We start from the raw sequence: 14,147 nt of genomic DNA, 5'->3' as shown, positions 1-14,147 counted from the left end.
CCCCTGGAGGTGGCAGTGACATCCCAGTGACAACCCCACTCCACTCAGACACTGGATCAGATCACACCAGCTCTTCTTAAGCCAAACAGGGAGAAAATGTCCCAGGGAGGACAAACGTCCCCTCCGTGGCCCAGTCACCCCTTTCCAGCACCCCCTTGTCCCCATCCACAGCCTTGGATCCGCTGGCTCTCCCCTTCACAGAGCCCTCTCTTGGCACATATATACATATAATATATATATGTTATGGTTGTTATTTCTCCATGATGGACGGTTTATTGATCTGAAACTTCTATCCATTAAAAAAAAAACAAACAAACCAGTTAAAAATTCCCTGAGCCTGAAAAATGACGGGTAGGTAGTTGGGACATTGGGACATTCGTCTTCTTTGCCACCTTTTCATGTCGATTTTATTATTAGTATTGATTTATTTAAATATATATTTATATATATATATAACTTTTTTTTTCCTGTCCCTTCCCAGGAGTCCCTCCCCAATCCACCCACCCTCCCCAAATCCGTGCGGCGGATCCGGTGTCAGTTTTTGTTTTTAATCCTCTGCTTGGCCGGGATATAAGGCAGCACCGTCTGGGTGCTTTTATCGGCCACGGTCTGGGTGCTGCTGTTCCTCATCAGCCTCCGGGCCGGGGCTGCCCCGCCGCTCGGCTGCTTCGAGGGCGCCGCGGGCCCCTTCCTGCCGGCATCCTCGGGCCCCTCGTCCCCCGGGGACGCCGCGCTGTCCCCATCGCCGTCGTCGTCGCAGCACAGCGCGTGGTAGAGCACCTTGTCACTGAAGCGGACCCGCTCCCGCGTCCCGGCCGGGCGGGGCTGCCCCAGCTTCTGCCCGGGGGTCGTGCCAAAGGCTTCCTCGCTGGATGAGTCCGGGGTGCCCCCGCCCCGGGGGCCGTTGGGGATGGGTAGCCCCCCGTTCATCAGCCGGTAGTCGGGCTGGCGAGCGGGTGGCGGCTGCGGCTGCGGCCGGGAGGGCTCGGGGCCGTCGCCGGGGTCGGAGGGAGTGGAAGCATCTAGGAAGGAGCAGAATTCCCAGCTGTCGGAGAGGATGTCGGAGGTGGTGAAATCGAGGGGTCCCAGCTCGAAGGTGCCTCCCCCCTTCTCGCTGCTGGAGGTGCTGCTGGCCGTCGCCGTCGTCCAGTCGTCCGGCTCCAGGTCGAACTCGAAGTCGGACGTCAGGCGGTCGATCTGGCTCACCACCTGCAGACAGACCGACGGATGGACGGGCAGAGAGGAGCCGCTGGGTGGGACCCTCCCGTTTCTGCTCCACAATCACACCAGATCCCTAAATCTCTGCTGGTTTCCCTCGCACCACTGGTGGGATGAGCTGGGAGGTCTCAGCCCAAGTGGAGCTGCTCCAGCAGGGATCAAAGCCCACCCAGCAGCACAGCACCTAAACCCCCAAGCCTGGGGTGCCTCTGGGTGCTCAGTGTGACACGACGGGCCTTCCCCAGGGTCTGCCCTGTCCCCTGGGATGGCTCCCACCCCAAATCCCCATGCACGTGGTGTCCTTCAAGCCCTCTCACCTGGTCATGGGGAGCCCCCAGTGACCACCTCCTCCCCGTGGGTGGGGAAGCCAAAGCAGGAGGTGGATGATAGACCAAAGTCATGGTGTAAAATACACGGGGAGGTGCAGGGAAGGAGGGGACAGTGCTGTCACCCCTCTGCCCTGGCTGGGATACTGATGGATCGATCCCAGCCCTTGATTCTTTCACAGTGCTGAGTACATCAAGCCCTGTGGTGGCTCAGGGATGGAGTCACAGCCCCACCAGGCCACAAGGGACAGATGCCATGTGGGGCATGACTAAAACAAGCCTTAAAATATTCAAAATAATAGATGTAATGTCCTAAGTGATGTTCAAGCCATGGACAGGGCTGGAAGGGGAAGGAAGGGAGGAATGACCTTCTTCCTATGGCTCACATGGACCACGGTCTCCATCTAATGACCTTGCAGAGGTTTCTGATGCAACAGACTCATTACCCACCTTCAAGTCTTCAACCCATCCAGCTCAAGGGCTGCCCAGCATTAACCACAGCACTAATCCTGCCCAGGAGACCCCCATCCCACCCAGCATCCGGATGGAACCGCGTTTATCCATGGTATTTCTTGGCTGGTGTCTCTGCGTGTGTGTGTGGGGGCATGTGGGGCTCTATTTTGTGGGGGAGGCAGAGCACGACGTGGAAATCCAACTCAGCAGCACTTGGAAGTGCATATTTTTGGCAGGATTGCTGGCTCGCCTCCCCCCTCTCTGGGGGAGTTGGCAGAGGGCCTGGCTGGTCCCCGCGCTGCCAAGCAGGGGGTGGGCAGTGGCAGACAAGGGGGGCCAGGGAGATCCCCTCCATGCTCCTCACACCTGTTTGTGACCCATTTCATGGATCCTGTGACCTTCATCCCCAGCCTGGGCATCCATGGACATCGGTGCCCCCAGCACCCCAGGGCTGTGCCCCTCCTGGACCCCCATCCCACACAAGGAGCATTTGGAAGCACAAACTTGTTTGGCTTTTTCCAGGTGGCTTGTCCACACATTGTTATTTTTCATTATTGCTGTTCTCTCCCTGTCTTTTTCCTTCCACTGCCCTTCCACCTGTCCTTTCCTGGTGGAAATCAGCCACAAATTTCCCAAAGTAATTGAGGGAAGATAAATCAATGGGCAATATCTTGCCAGGCACCTTTTCTTTCCTTCTTCTCCTTACACCACTGAAAAGCCCTGACTTATCTCCACCAGACCCACAGTTCATCATTGGGTATTGGAGCCTCCCATCCACCAAGATTAATTAATCATAGCACATCTCTTCATCAGTTTTATGCTGCTGTGTCCCATAACTCCATTTTTTGGAGCATTTTTGTTGTGAGATACATACAGACTTCTTGGGCTCAGACACCCCTTCCTATCCAAGGAACCCCTTGGGCTCAGACACCCCTTCCCATCCAAGGGAACCCCTTGGGCTCAGACACCCCTTCCTATCCAAGGAACCCCTTGGGCTCAGACACCCCTTCCCATCCGAGGGAACCCCTTGGGCTCAGACACCCCTTCCTATCCAAGGGAACCCCTTGGGCTCAGACACCCCTTCCCATCTGAGGGAACCCCTTGGGCTCAGACACCCCTTCCCATCTGAGGGAACCCCTTGGGCTCAGACACCCCTTCCCACCTAAAGCTGCTCTAACAAGATGAACTGCCCTTGGTCTCTGCATCCCTTTACTGGATGCCAACATGCAGAGGTTTGGGACAGCTCCATAAATCCCTGGAAATGCACCATAAAGCACAGCTCAGCAGGGCAGGCTCCTCACAGAGCCCCCGTGGTGGGTGAGGATGCGTGGGCAGAGTTAAGGGTAATTTAATATGTCTGGGCAACTGAAACGGGGAGCCCGGGGGGACGATTACGCTGCCAGCAGCCGGAGTGGCTCCGTCACATTCTGCTGACCTAATTTTAATCAAATTCCCATATTTGAGCTCCAAATTTCACTTGTTCCACAGCCCTGCCCATGCAGCTCTCCTGCTCTGCCCAGCTGCCGAGGATTGGGCACCAAGGAGGGGCAACTACAAGCCCCCCGGGTGCTTGCTGGGGGGTCCAGGTGTGGACATGCAGCACCTCCTCGTTTAAATCAGCCCCAGGTCCCCGTGGGAAAGCTCCAGGCTCTGGCTGCAGGTAGGAACATTTCTGGGGACACCAAAGGCTGTGGAGAACCTGGAGAGGAGCCTCTCTGGAGGACAGAGCGGTGCCACCTCCATGGGACACAAGCCCAAGGGGCACAGGGTGTGTGAGGGTGGTGGGGCTGTGTGTGTGTGTTTGCTGCCTGCTGTGAACATGGAGCTGGGAAATGGGAGACCTGGGAATGGGGAGATCTGAGAATGGGGAGACCTGGGAATGGGGGGACCTGGGAATGGGGAGACCTGGGAATGGGGGGACCTGGGAATGGGGGGACCTGGGAATGAGGAGACCTGGGAATGAGGAGACCTGGGACTGGGGAGACCTGGGACTGGGGAGACCTGGGACTGGGGAGACCTGGGACTGGGAGGATCTGGGACCGGGGAGACTTGGGACCGGGAGGATCTGGGACCGGGGAGACTTGGGACCGGGGAGACCTGGGACTGGGGAGACCTGGGACTGGGGAGACCTGGGACTGGGGAGACCTGGGACTGGGGAGACCTGGGACTGGGAGACCTGGGAATGGGAGACCTGGGAATGGGGGGACCCGGGAATGCGGAGACCTGAGAATGCAGAGACCCGGGAATGGGGGGACCCGGGAATGGGGGGACCTGGGAATGGGGGGACCTGGGAATGGGGAGATCTGGGAATGGGGAGATCTGGGAATGCGGAGACCCGGGAAAAGGGAGACCCGGGAATGGGGGGACCCGGGAATGGGAGACCTGGGAATGGGAGACCTGGGAATGGGGGAACCTGGGATTGGGGGGACCTGAGAATGGGATGGGACCAGCTGGTGAAAGCAGGAGAATGGAGACTGAAGGGCTGGGAGTTGCTGTGCAGGAGCGGGTTGGCCACATTGGCAACAAGAGATGCCAAAAAACATCTTTCCAGGGCAAAGGGTGTGGGTTGGAAATGGGAGAGAGTGGCCCACCCACCATCAGACCTGAGCACGTGGTCTAATGTGCCCCAGATGGGCACTAATACACCTTAACGACCCTGATCAGCCCCTCCTGGGACCCCCACCCTGCCCTGCCCAGGAGCCCAGGTAAGCCCAGTTTTGGGATAAACCCCTCTTTCCTGTCCCCAGCCCAAGTGGGGGCCCCATAGCTGAGTTGTCTCCTGGATGGACCTCCTGAAGCCCATCCCAGGAACTGCCTGTGGGATGGACCTTGAACCTACATCATGTCCCTGCATCCTGGAGGGACTTTGTGCCTCCAAACGATGGCAGAGCTGGGGATAATGAGCTGAGTGCTCATCCCAGGGAGCAGAAGGCAAGGGGCTTTAGATAAGCTCCTCACCTGTGATCTCCAACTTATTTTTCCAGCCATGCAAGACCTCCAGAGAGGGCAGGCAGGGACCCATCCATCCTTCAAGCTTTGGCTTTGAAGGGTGCTGAGGTGTTAGGAACATCCACAAGGAAGTCTTGAAATTAGAAAAGGTGATTTTTACTGTTCCCAATGCACCACCAGACTTCTTTATTTTCTGGTTTTTTTACTCTTATCTTTGGGGGAGAAAGGGTGAAACTTGAGGAAAGGAGTTAAAAAGAAGATGATGTGAGCTCTTCCTTCTTGGTGACAAGAAAGAATTTGGAAAAAGGGCAGGAATAGAGCTGTCTTTGGGAAACACCCAGCTATTATTATTTTTTAATAAGGCAGCAAATGATTCTGCTGAAACCCTCAGCTGGAATGAGATCACCTCTGTTTTCACAAAGCCTCAGTGATTACAGCTCTGGGTTCAGGGCAAGCATCTCCCCGGGCTTTTATTTGAGTCCCTGACCCTCAGGGTCCCTCCTCATCCTCATTAAAGGGACATGCTGCCATCTGAGATTGGGCAGTGACAGGAGGAGGCACATCCCACCCCAGTCCTCGTCCCCATCCTGCTCCTCATCGTGGCACTCAGGATTAGTGTCACATCAGCAGTGGCTCACTCGGGGCTATTTTTAGGAGCACTTGCTATTTTAAACGGGGGGTGGTGGGGTGGGATGGGGGGTGGAGGGTGTTAAATACCTATGTGACACTTGGTACCCGCTGAGGATTTAAATGTAAAGCAGGATTTGGGCTTTTCTCCCCCCTTTTCTCCTTCCTGAGGCAGGTTGTCAAAGCTTTTCCAGCTGAGGCCATCGCTGCTGGCAGAAAGAGGTGGGAGCAGAGATGGGGAAGGAGGGAGGGAATGACCAGACCTGGGGTGGTTTGGGATGAGACCCCAAAATGTTCTCACCCCCAGGGAACTGGGGTGGATTTGTCCCCCTATAAACAGTTGAGGGGTTCTGGGGTGTCCTCAGCATGTGCTGGAAGTACCATGGAGGTGACAGATGGGATGTGTCCCCTTCCTCCATCACCTTTAGGTTTCACCTTGCTACAAAGAGCCACCTTTTTGGAGACAGCAGAGCACTCCTGGTCCAACAGGGGGTATCCAGCAGCAGGAAAACAGGGAGCAAAATAATTCCCCTTGGCCTCATCCTGAGTGTCCTGTGAGCAGCTGCTGGGTGGCCAAGGGTGCTCAGCTCTCATGCCAAGGGAAGAGCTTTGAGCAGTTACAGGATAGTGTGAGGCAGAGGGATGAGCCACATCCCTATGGAACCCCAGAGGGATGGACACTGAGCAAGGCTGAGCTAAGCCATGTTCATCCCCACCCCAAAAAGCAGCTCCCACCAATTCAGCCCAGCTGGGAGTGCTGGGTGCTCCCCTCATCTCCCACTGCTCCCCACGCCCATGGACACTCCACACAGCCAGAAGCTTTCCAGATAAAAGCCTGGTTGTCCTAAATTGGGTGTTCACCTCCCCAGCTGAGGCAGATGTTGAACATCTGGAGCATTGTTGTTGTTTTAATGGGGTTTTGGTTGTTGGCTGCAAATCAAGCACTGAGCTCCCTGGCTGGGAGTTGGCTCTGGTGGCTGCAGCTCCCAGATTTTGGCCATGCCATTTCCTACTGGGGAACTGAACCTCCCGGAAGCTCGAGAAGGTGCTGGAGAGGTGGGAGGACAAGAGGGGACTTCAAAGGCTTTGTGGTCGGTAATTGGTTGCACGTATTCCTGGAGCTGGGGAAGGAGCTGGAAGATGCTGGGATCAAAGTGGTCTAATGGCCCCTTCATCCACACACGGCCTTTGAAGAGGAGGAGGAACCAGATCCGTGCTGGAGGAAGGTTCTGATGGGTGAGGATGGGGCTGGGGTGGGGAGATCAAATACACTCCTGCTTGGGGTGCCTTTGCTCCACTGATGGGGGCCCTGTGTGTGTCCCCTCGGCCACCCTCCGGTGAGATGCAACAGTTTTCCCAATCCAGAACCAAACATCCCATCCCCAGCTATGGTGGGAGCAGGGATTTTTGTGTGTCCCCCTCAAGCTCCCTCAGCTGCTGGCTTGCTGCCCATTCCCAGCACTTCCAGCAGCAATTTTGGTGTCCAAAGTATTTCCATAGAACCACGGAATGTTTGGGTCAGAAGGAACTTTAAAGCCCACCTTGTTCCACCCCCTGCCATGGGCAGGGACACCTTCCACTATCCCAGGTTGCTCCAAGTCCTGTCCAACCTGGCCTTGGACACTTCCAGGGGTGGGTTTCCCCATGCCATGCAGCTGCTTTTCCAGGCTGGGCTCAGCCCGTGTATCCCTGTACTTTGCTGCCAGCTGGTGCAGAGGGGATGAGCACCAGGACTGTGCAGCCCAAGCTCAAATTCCCCAATCCATTGAGTCATCCTGGAGGCATCTGACACCAGCAATTCCTCCCTCCATGGGGAAAAAGAGCCACCCCAAAGCCCCACCACCCCCACAGCCAAACACTCCTGGAGCAGAGACCTTCCCACTTCCCGGTGCAGGCAAGGTGAGTAAATATTTAATAAGGAATAAATGATTAATTGGAGTTGGCAAACTGAAGCAGAGTTGCAGGGGCCTCTCTTCCCGGAGCTGATCCTTACAAATGAGTGTGCCGAGGATCCAGGGTTCATTTGCTCCATCATCAGCTGCTAAATAGTTCAAAATCATCCTGCACATCTCCCAAACATGTTGTTATTAGAATAATAAGCCACCTTCTTGCCATGAACTTCCCCAAGCGTTCCCAGCTAATCACCTATTGATTACAACATTATTAAGGTATTTATTATCATAAAGGATTGCAGGGAGGATTTTCCTCCTGTCAAAGGTTTGGAGGGAACCCCTCCAGCTGCTCTGGGTGGTGGGACCCCATTGCTCCCATCAGCAGCTGCAGAGGGGACAGGACCCTCCCTGTGGGATTTTTTGGGGGTTTGAACAGATATTTGGGTTTTTTTCCCACCGTGGATGGTTTCCACTCCCAGCACTAATCCCCCGAGGGTGGGAAGTAGCTCAGCCTTGTTGTGGAGATGCTTTGGACCTCCTGAGGCATCTTTCCCCCTGTGGCATGGCCCTGATCCCCAGGGGAAGGGGCCGGGGCTGGCAGGAGGTGCGTGGGAGGGAGGCGGCATGGCAAGCGCGTGGCGGAAGCGCCTTCCCTGCTGCCTCCTGCCTGAATTCCACTTCCAGTGTGCGTTTTCAATCAAAGATTTTAATAATCATTTTCCCCGCACATAATACAGCCCTGTCTTGGAGTGCTGGGGAATAATTATATACACAAAAGGGAAGGAGGGAGGCAGGGAGAGCGGGAGCGGCAGGACTGGTAAAACAGCATCCTGCATAAAACGGACATCTGGAGTGACAGCCTTCAGGTGGGAGTCGCTCCCAGGAGATGGGGATGGAGCCTGAGCCCGTGTCCTGTCACACATTACATCCCCAGGGATGGGCCAGCAGAGAGGGGCTGCCCTGGGCTCTCCTGCTGGAGCATCCCACAGTCCTGGCTGGGTCTGGGACTCAACATCTCTGCCAAAGCAGGGACAGCCTGGGAGAAAAGGCTTGTGTGAGCCAGGGCTGGCTGTGCCTGGAGCTGGGGAGTGGTTTTGGAGCAGGAACCACCCCTGGGTGGAAGCCCTTGTGCCCACACAGGGTGTTGATGGCTTTGGGGGTTATTTTTGGCAAAGTGGTTATAACTTGGCTGCTGCTTCCAGACATAGAATCACAGAATGGATTGGGTTGGAAAAGACGTCCCAGATCATCAAGTCCAACTCTTGGTCCAACTCCAGTCCCTTTACCAGATCATGGCACTCAGTGCCACGGCCAATCTCAGTTGAAAAACCTCCAGGGATGGGGAATCCACCCCCTCTCTGGGCAGCCCATTCCACTGCCTGAGCATTCTCTCTGCAAAGAAGTTTTTTCTGATCTCCAACTTATAAAGTCCTGGCACCCAGTGCAGGGAGAGCCTGGAAGGAGCAGGTCCAGCATCACTCAGTGCCCTCCAGTATCACCCAGTGAAGGTTTTCCAGCTCCCCAGGTGCATCTGGTGCCTTCACTGGGCACATCCAGCCCTGCATCCCGACCCATCAGTGAAACCCCAAGCAGAGGCGATGGCCACAGGAATGGACATTTCCAAAGCCCCCCAGTGGCTCCATTGGAGAAAACACCAATATCACAAGTGCCAGGACATGCTTTGGTGTTGGGCTTTGGTGTCCCTGAGCAGCCCCACCTGGGATCCCACCCATGAGCCCACCTAAGCTCAGCCCATCAGCCCTGCCTGTCCCCAACCTGTCCCCATGTCCTGGTCCTCACCACCAGCCAAGGAAGACCATCACTATGTGCAAGGTAGACAACCAAAAGGGCTTATTTTATTTAATTCTCTTTCACCAAAATCTTAGAGCTTCTCATTTGCCAGCCTGGTGTCTGCCATATACTTGTCTGTGTGGGCTTGAAAGAGAATTCCCCTATTGAGCTTGCTCTGAGTGATCTAGAGAGCAAGAAGATGGATTTCCATTCCTGGAGGTGTCCAAGGCCAGGTTGGACAGAGCTTGGAGCAATCTGGTCTAGTGGAAGATGTCCCTGCCCATGGCAGGGGAGTGGAACAAGGTGTGCTTTAAACCCACCCAACCCAAATCATTCTATGAATTTCCAAAGCCTCTAACACCCAAATTCTGCTTGGTTTGGGCAAAACCAGACCTCTGTTTCTCTGGAGTCACCAAGCCTGGTTTAAGCTGGTTGGATTGGTGTGTTTTAGCTCTGGAGCCTGCAATTGATGTACTGAGTTTTATGTGTCTGTTGTAGGAGTTGTGAGAAGGGCTGAAGTTTAGAACCCACCTCGTGGTGGACCTTGTGTCTGACTCCACAATGGCCTGGCCACTCTGTCTCTTGATGTTGGGAGGCTCTCGCAGGGCCATGGGGCACTGCCTGGAAGGTCACCAGTGTCTCGGGATGTGCCAGCTCCATGGCACAAACATTTCCAGGCTTTAACACTTCCTGGCACCCTCTGGAGACGCCATCTCATGGGGCACTGACCCCCTCCCTGGCACCAAGCAGGGTCTCCCTGTGATGGGAGGCAGAGGATGGGTGTCCTGTGGTCACCTCCTTCTCTTTCCTCCTCTGACTTGGGCAACCCACCAAGATCCTTCTGGCCTCAAGAGCTGAACAGGGACCTTGTGGAGCCACCCAAAGTTTGGTGGGAAGCACATCCTGGTGTCAGCTGTGAAAAGGTCAGAGGTTTGCCCCATCCTGGCCCTCCTTATCCCTCCACATCCTTGGCAAGAGGGATGCTCACCCAACCATGGTGGTCCCACCTGGCCTTAAATCCGTGGGCTCAATAAGGGGGGCAATTGCCATCATCATCCTCACTTTAAAGGCCTGTTAAGCTCCTGGAGGAGCATGAAGTGAGCTCCAGCTAAATAGGAGATAACTCTACCTCCTGATTATTACTATTGTGGCTTTTCCTAATCCATCAGAGATTTCGTGAAGGCGTTTTGGGCTCATCCAATGGCATTGTGGGATTAGGTGTGGGAAAAGCTTTTTGCTTTGGGTGTCTGGGCTTGCTTTCTGCTGCTGGAAAGACCAGCAAAGCCAGGAGAGAAAGGAAGATCTCTTGGGATGCCACAGCCCAGTTGAGACCTCACAGGGACCCAGTGGGACAGCGTGGCAGGACATGGCATCTCCCCAGTGCTGGTTTTCTCAGGGGGGCAGCTTTCCCTGAAATCTCCTGGGCAGGGTGGAGCCATCCTAAAGGAGGGCACTGCCCCCCAGGCTGGACAGTGTCCCCTCCCTGACCACAGCCACGAGGATGACGTTGGTGCCCCTGCACAGGTGCTCTCTTGGTGGCACCCAGATGTCACTGATGGATGTGGGGCTGCTCCAGGGTGCCCATGGCAAATTTCTGCCCTTCCTGAGGCGTGATGAGGTTCTGGATATAATCCCATGCTCAGCTCAGGCCACAGAGAGGATGCAAACAACACCTGCCCTGTTGCCAAAGCAATCTGTCACTCCATGCTCAAGGCTACCACACACGTTCCATCCACCACTCCCCCACCACCTGCAGAGGTGTCCTAAATTACCAAACCCCATCCCATTCCCCTTTCCCTCCACCTTGGAGATGTGTGGCCCAGACACTTGAGCTGCAGAAATCCCTGTGGTGCCTCCACACTGGGAGAAAACTCCAACCACACTTTGCACGAGTATATAGATATTTTTGCAGGAGCAATGGACCCTTTCCAGACAGGCTATGGGACACCCTGTCACTTTGACCACCCTGTGGACACCCCTCATCACACCCAGGACCGATGCCATATTTTCAGTGCTCTCTGCAATGCTGGAACGACCCACCATCCCAGCTCCATCCATCTCCTTGGTTTGGAAGGGAACTGGAAAACACCCTCCAAGGCAGAGCAGAGTGGGCTGTGGCACCAGTTCTCCCAAGGCTGATGGTGCTTCACCCAACACCAACACCCACAGGGCTGGTGCCTCGTCTGGGTCCCTTGCCCTGAAGCAAACCCCGGTGTCAAGGTCAAGAGTGATTTTACAAAGCACACACAGTTTTCTCTCTGTTTTGAAAACCCCATTGCACATCAGCCAGGTGCCTCCTGGGGCTGGTGGGTTGCAGGTGCTGAGCTGGCTCTGCTCCCACCTTTCTGACCCTGAGGCAGAGGGACAGACACAGGATCACCAGCCACCGCGACCCGCTTTCCTACCTCCCGGAGCTCCTTGGCCACCTCCTTGAGCTCCTGTAAGATGCCTTCCAGTTGCCCGATCACCATTTTCATCCGGCTCCGGATCCTTTCCCGTTCACAATTACTCTTGCTGCTGCTACAATTGCTGCTGCTGCTGCTGCTGGGGTGGTCACTGGGCTGCCTGTCCTGGCAGGTCCGGGAGTCCATCCTTCCCTACCGGCCTCGGTTCCTGGCCCCAGCGGCTCTGTCCATCCTGCTCCCCCCTAGCCGGGTGGCCTGGCGTCCGCGCAGCCCCTCTCGGCCGGGGAGCTCTCAACATCTTAACGTTCCCCTGCCTCCAAGGAAGTCCCAGCCGCACGCTCGCCTCCCTGCGGGGTCGGGGGGCTCTGCCTCGGAGCGCGGAGCGGGCTCGGGATGCAGCATGCGGAGTCGGGAATGCTGCGCTGAGGACTCAACCGGTGGCTGTGGGGAGGTGTGAGATGGCCATGGGGTAAAAAGAGGAGGAGGAGGAGGAGGAGGAAGAGTCCCTTGGATGTCCCAGGAAGCTAAAATCCAGCGGCTCACGCCTTGCCTGCTCCCCGATGCCGAGGAAGGGGACGCAGGGCTGGGTGACCCCGAGGAGTGATGCTGCTCCCCACGCCGGGTCCTCGCTCCAGGGTCTCCAACTCCAACCTGGGTGGTGCTGGTGGGGGGTCTCCCAGCTGGACGCGGGTGTCCTGGGGAACCCAGTGCCCCCTCCTGCAAGGACAGACAGACAACGTGAGGCAGCCATCCCTTCTGGACACAGGAAGGCGGGATGGGGCAGGCTCTGCCCACTCCCACCTTGCCTTGATCTCAGTCTCGGCACGAGGACAAGCCCCCAGGTACCCCCCCAGCAGCCCCACCCCTCTGAATGGGGGACAGGACGGAGTCTGACGCTGTGCCCAGCACCCCTTCCTTCGGCCTCCCCAGTTCCCTCCCAGTTTGAGACCTGGAGGCTGCGGGGCTCAGTGGGGTCTCGCAGTGCAAGATGGATGGACAGACGGACAGACAGACGCACAGACAGACAACTGTGAAGCTCAGGAACTCACCGTCGCGATCCAGACCCTTCTTGGCTCCAGCCCAAGCTCTTCCTTGTCGGTTTTTTCCCACCTTCTCCTTTCCTTACTTCCTCCCGCTCCTCCTCCTCCTCTTCCTCCTCCCTCAGGGCTTTTCCGTGACACAAGAGGAGTCCGGGGGCCACTTTCCTTCGGCTGCTGTTGGAAGGAGTGAGACGTTACCGGAGGTGACAGCCTGCCGTGGGGTGGGGAGGACGGGGACACTCGTCCCGGGGACCCGTCCTCTGGCGAGGGGGGTGTCAGGCAGCCTCCTGTCCCCTGGGGTCCATCCCACCGTCATCCTCCTCCCGGCTTGGTTCAAACCCCAATCCCAGCTCGGCTGAAGAGGGGGGAAAACCCACCTTGGCCTCAAATGTCCCCCCTTCCCCCGGAGAGGGGGAAGCAGCACGGGCGGAGGCGGAGTGGGGTGGGGGGGCGCGTCCCCCTAGCTCGGGGGTGCTCACAGGGAGGAGGGGTCCCGGCATGCTCCCATCTCCGTCCCTGGTACCCGCATCCTCCATCCCCGCTGCTGCCATCCTTCAGCCCTGGTACCCGCATCCTTCAGCCTTGGTACCCGCATCCTTCAGCCCTGGTACCCGCATCCTTCAGCCTTGGTACCCGCATCCTTCAGCCCTGGCACCCGCATGCTCCGGGGCACCGGGGATGGAGGATGTCGGTATCCGCAGCTCCCATCCCCGCTACCTGCATCCTCCATCCCCGCCGCTTTCATCCTCCATCCCCGAAGCTCGCATCCTCCATCCCGGGAGCCCGCATTCTCCATCCCCGCTTCCCGCATCCTCTATCCCCTGTCCCCGCATCCCAACTGCCTGCATCCCCCTCCCCTCCCTCCCTCTCTGCCTCCTTTCCTCCCTCCCTCTCTCCCCCCTGCCCTCCCTCCCTCCTGGTGCCCCCGCACCCCGCGCGGTGCCTGCGGGACCGACCGGCGGCTGTGCGGGCTCAGGGCCGGCGTGTCCCCGGGCGCCGGGCGGGCGGAGCGGGGCGGGCGGCGCCCGGCGCCCCGGGCAGAGCCATGGGGCGGGCGGAGCGGCGGTGGGCGCCCGGCCCCCGGCCCCGGCCGCAGCCTCCCCGCGGCTCCCGGTTCGCTCGCCCCGGCGGCTGCTGTGTCAGAGAAAGGGGCTGAGCCTCCGCCGGGCGGGGGGGGCTTAAAGGGACCGGGAGCGCCGTTGCACGGGGGGCGGCGCCGGGGGAAACTGAGGCAGCCCCGGGGGGGGTCTTTTGTTGCGGAGGAAGGGGGTTTGTGCCTCAGTTTCCTCACTCTGTCCCCCCGCTCCAAATAACAGGCTCGTTAAGGCTGGTTCCTCCTGAATGCCAAATGCCCCTCCCTTGCCCTATGGGTCATATTTGGGGCCAATTTCAGCAGGTTCTGTAAAAAAACCCACCCAAGATGCAGGAGCATCATCCCGGCAAAGG

The 14,147-nt window shown here is 57.4% G+C and overlaps 1 protein-coding gene across 3 annotated transcripts; it reads right to left on the bottom strand.

Annotated features, from left to right (window-relative positions):
• Positions 1–512: 512 nt before the first annotated feature.
• Positions 513–13,824, bottom strand: INSYN1 (inhibitory synaptic factor 1). Of its 3 annotated transcripts, none has more exons than XM_071568467.1 (4): positions 13,658–13,824; positions 12,711–12,875; positions 11,662–12,378; positions 513–1,209 (listed from the first exon to the last, which is right to left on the bottom strand). In XM_071568467.1, the coding sequence occupies exons 3-4, from the start codon at positions 11,845–11,847 to the stop codon at positions 535–537; spliced, it is 861 nt and encodes a 286-aa protein (XP_071424568.1). In that variant the 5' UTR covers positions 11,848–12,378; positions 12,711–12,875; positions 13,658–13,824; the 3' UTR covers positions 513–534. The 3 variants fall into 3 exon arrangements, with proteins under 3 accessions (XP_071424568.1, XP_071424570.1, XP_071424569.1); XM_071568469.1 differs by having other exon boundaries at positions 12,711–12,872; XM_071568468.1 differs by lacking the exon at positions 13,658–13,824 and adding an exon at positions 13,419–13,522.
• Between the last annotated feature and the right edge of the window lie 323 nt (positions 13,825–14,147).

The sequence above is a fragment of the Pithys albifrons genome, chromosome 13 (assembly GCF_047495875.1).
Source record: "Pithys albifrons albifrons isolate INPA30051 chromosome 13, PitAlb_v1, whole genome shotgun sequence".
Lineage (NCBI taxonomy): Eukaryota > Metazoa > Chordata > Aves > Passeriformes > Thamnophilidae > Pithys > Pithys albifrons.
The sequence above is the reverse complement of the archived record's forward strand: the minus strand, read 5'-3'. Positions and strand labels throughout refer to the sequence as shown.

Coding starts and splice junctions, on each gene's coding strand:
- INSYN1 (XM_071568467.1), bottom strand. CDS start 11,847: ATGGACTCCCGGACCTGCCAGGACAGGCAGCCCAGTGACCACCCCAGC. Junction 1,210..11,661: donor TGGCCAAGGAGCTCCGGGAG/GTAGGAAAGCGG, acceptor GTCTGTCTGCAG/GTGGTGAGCCAGATCGACCG.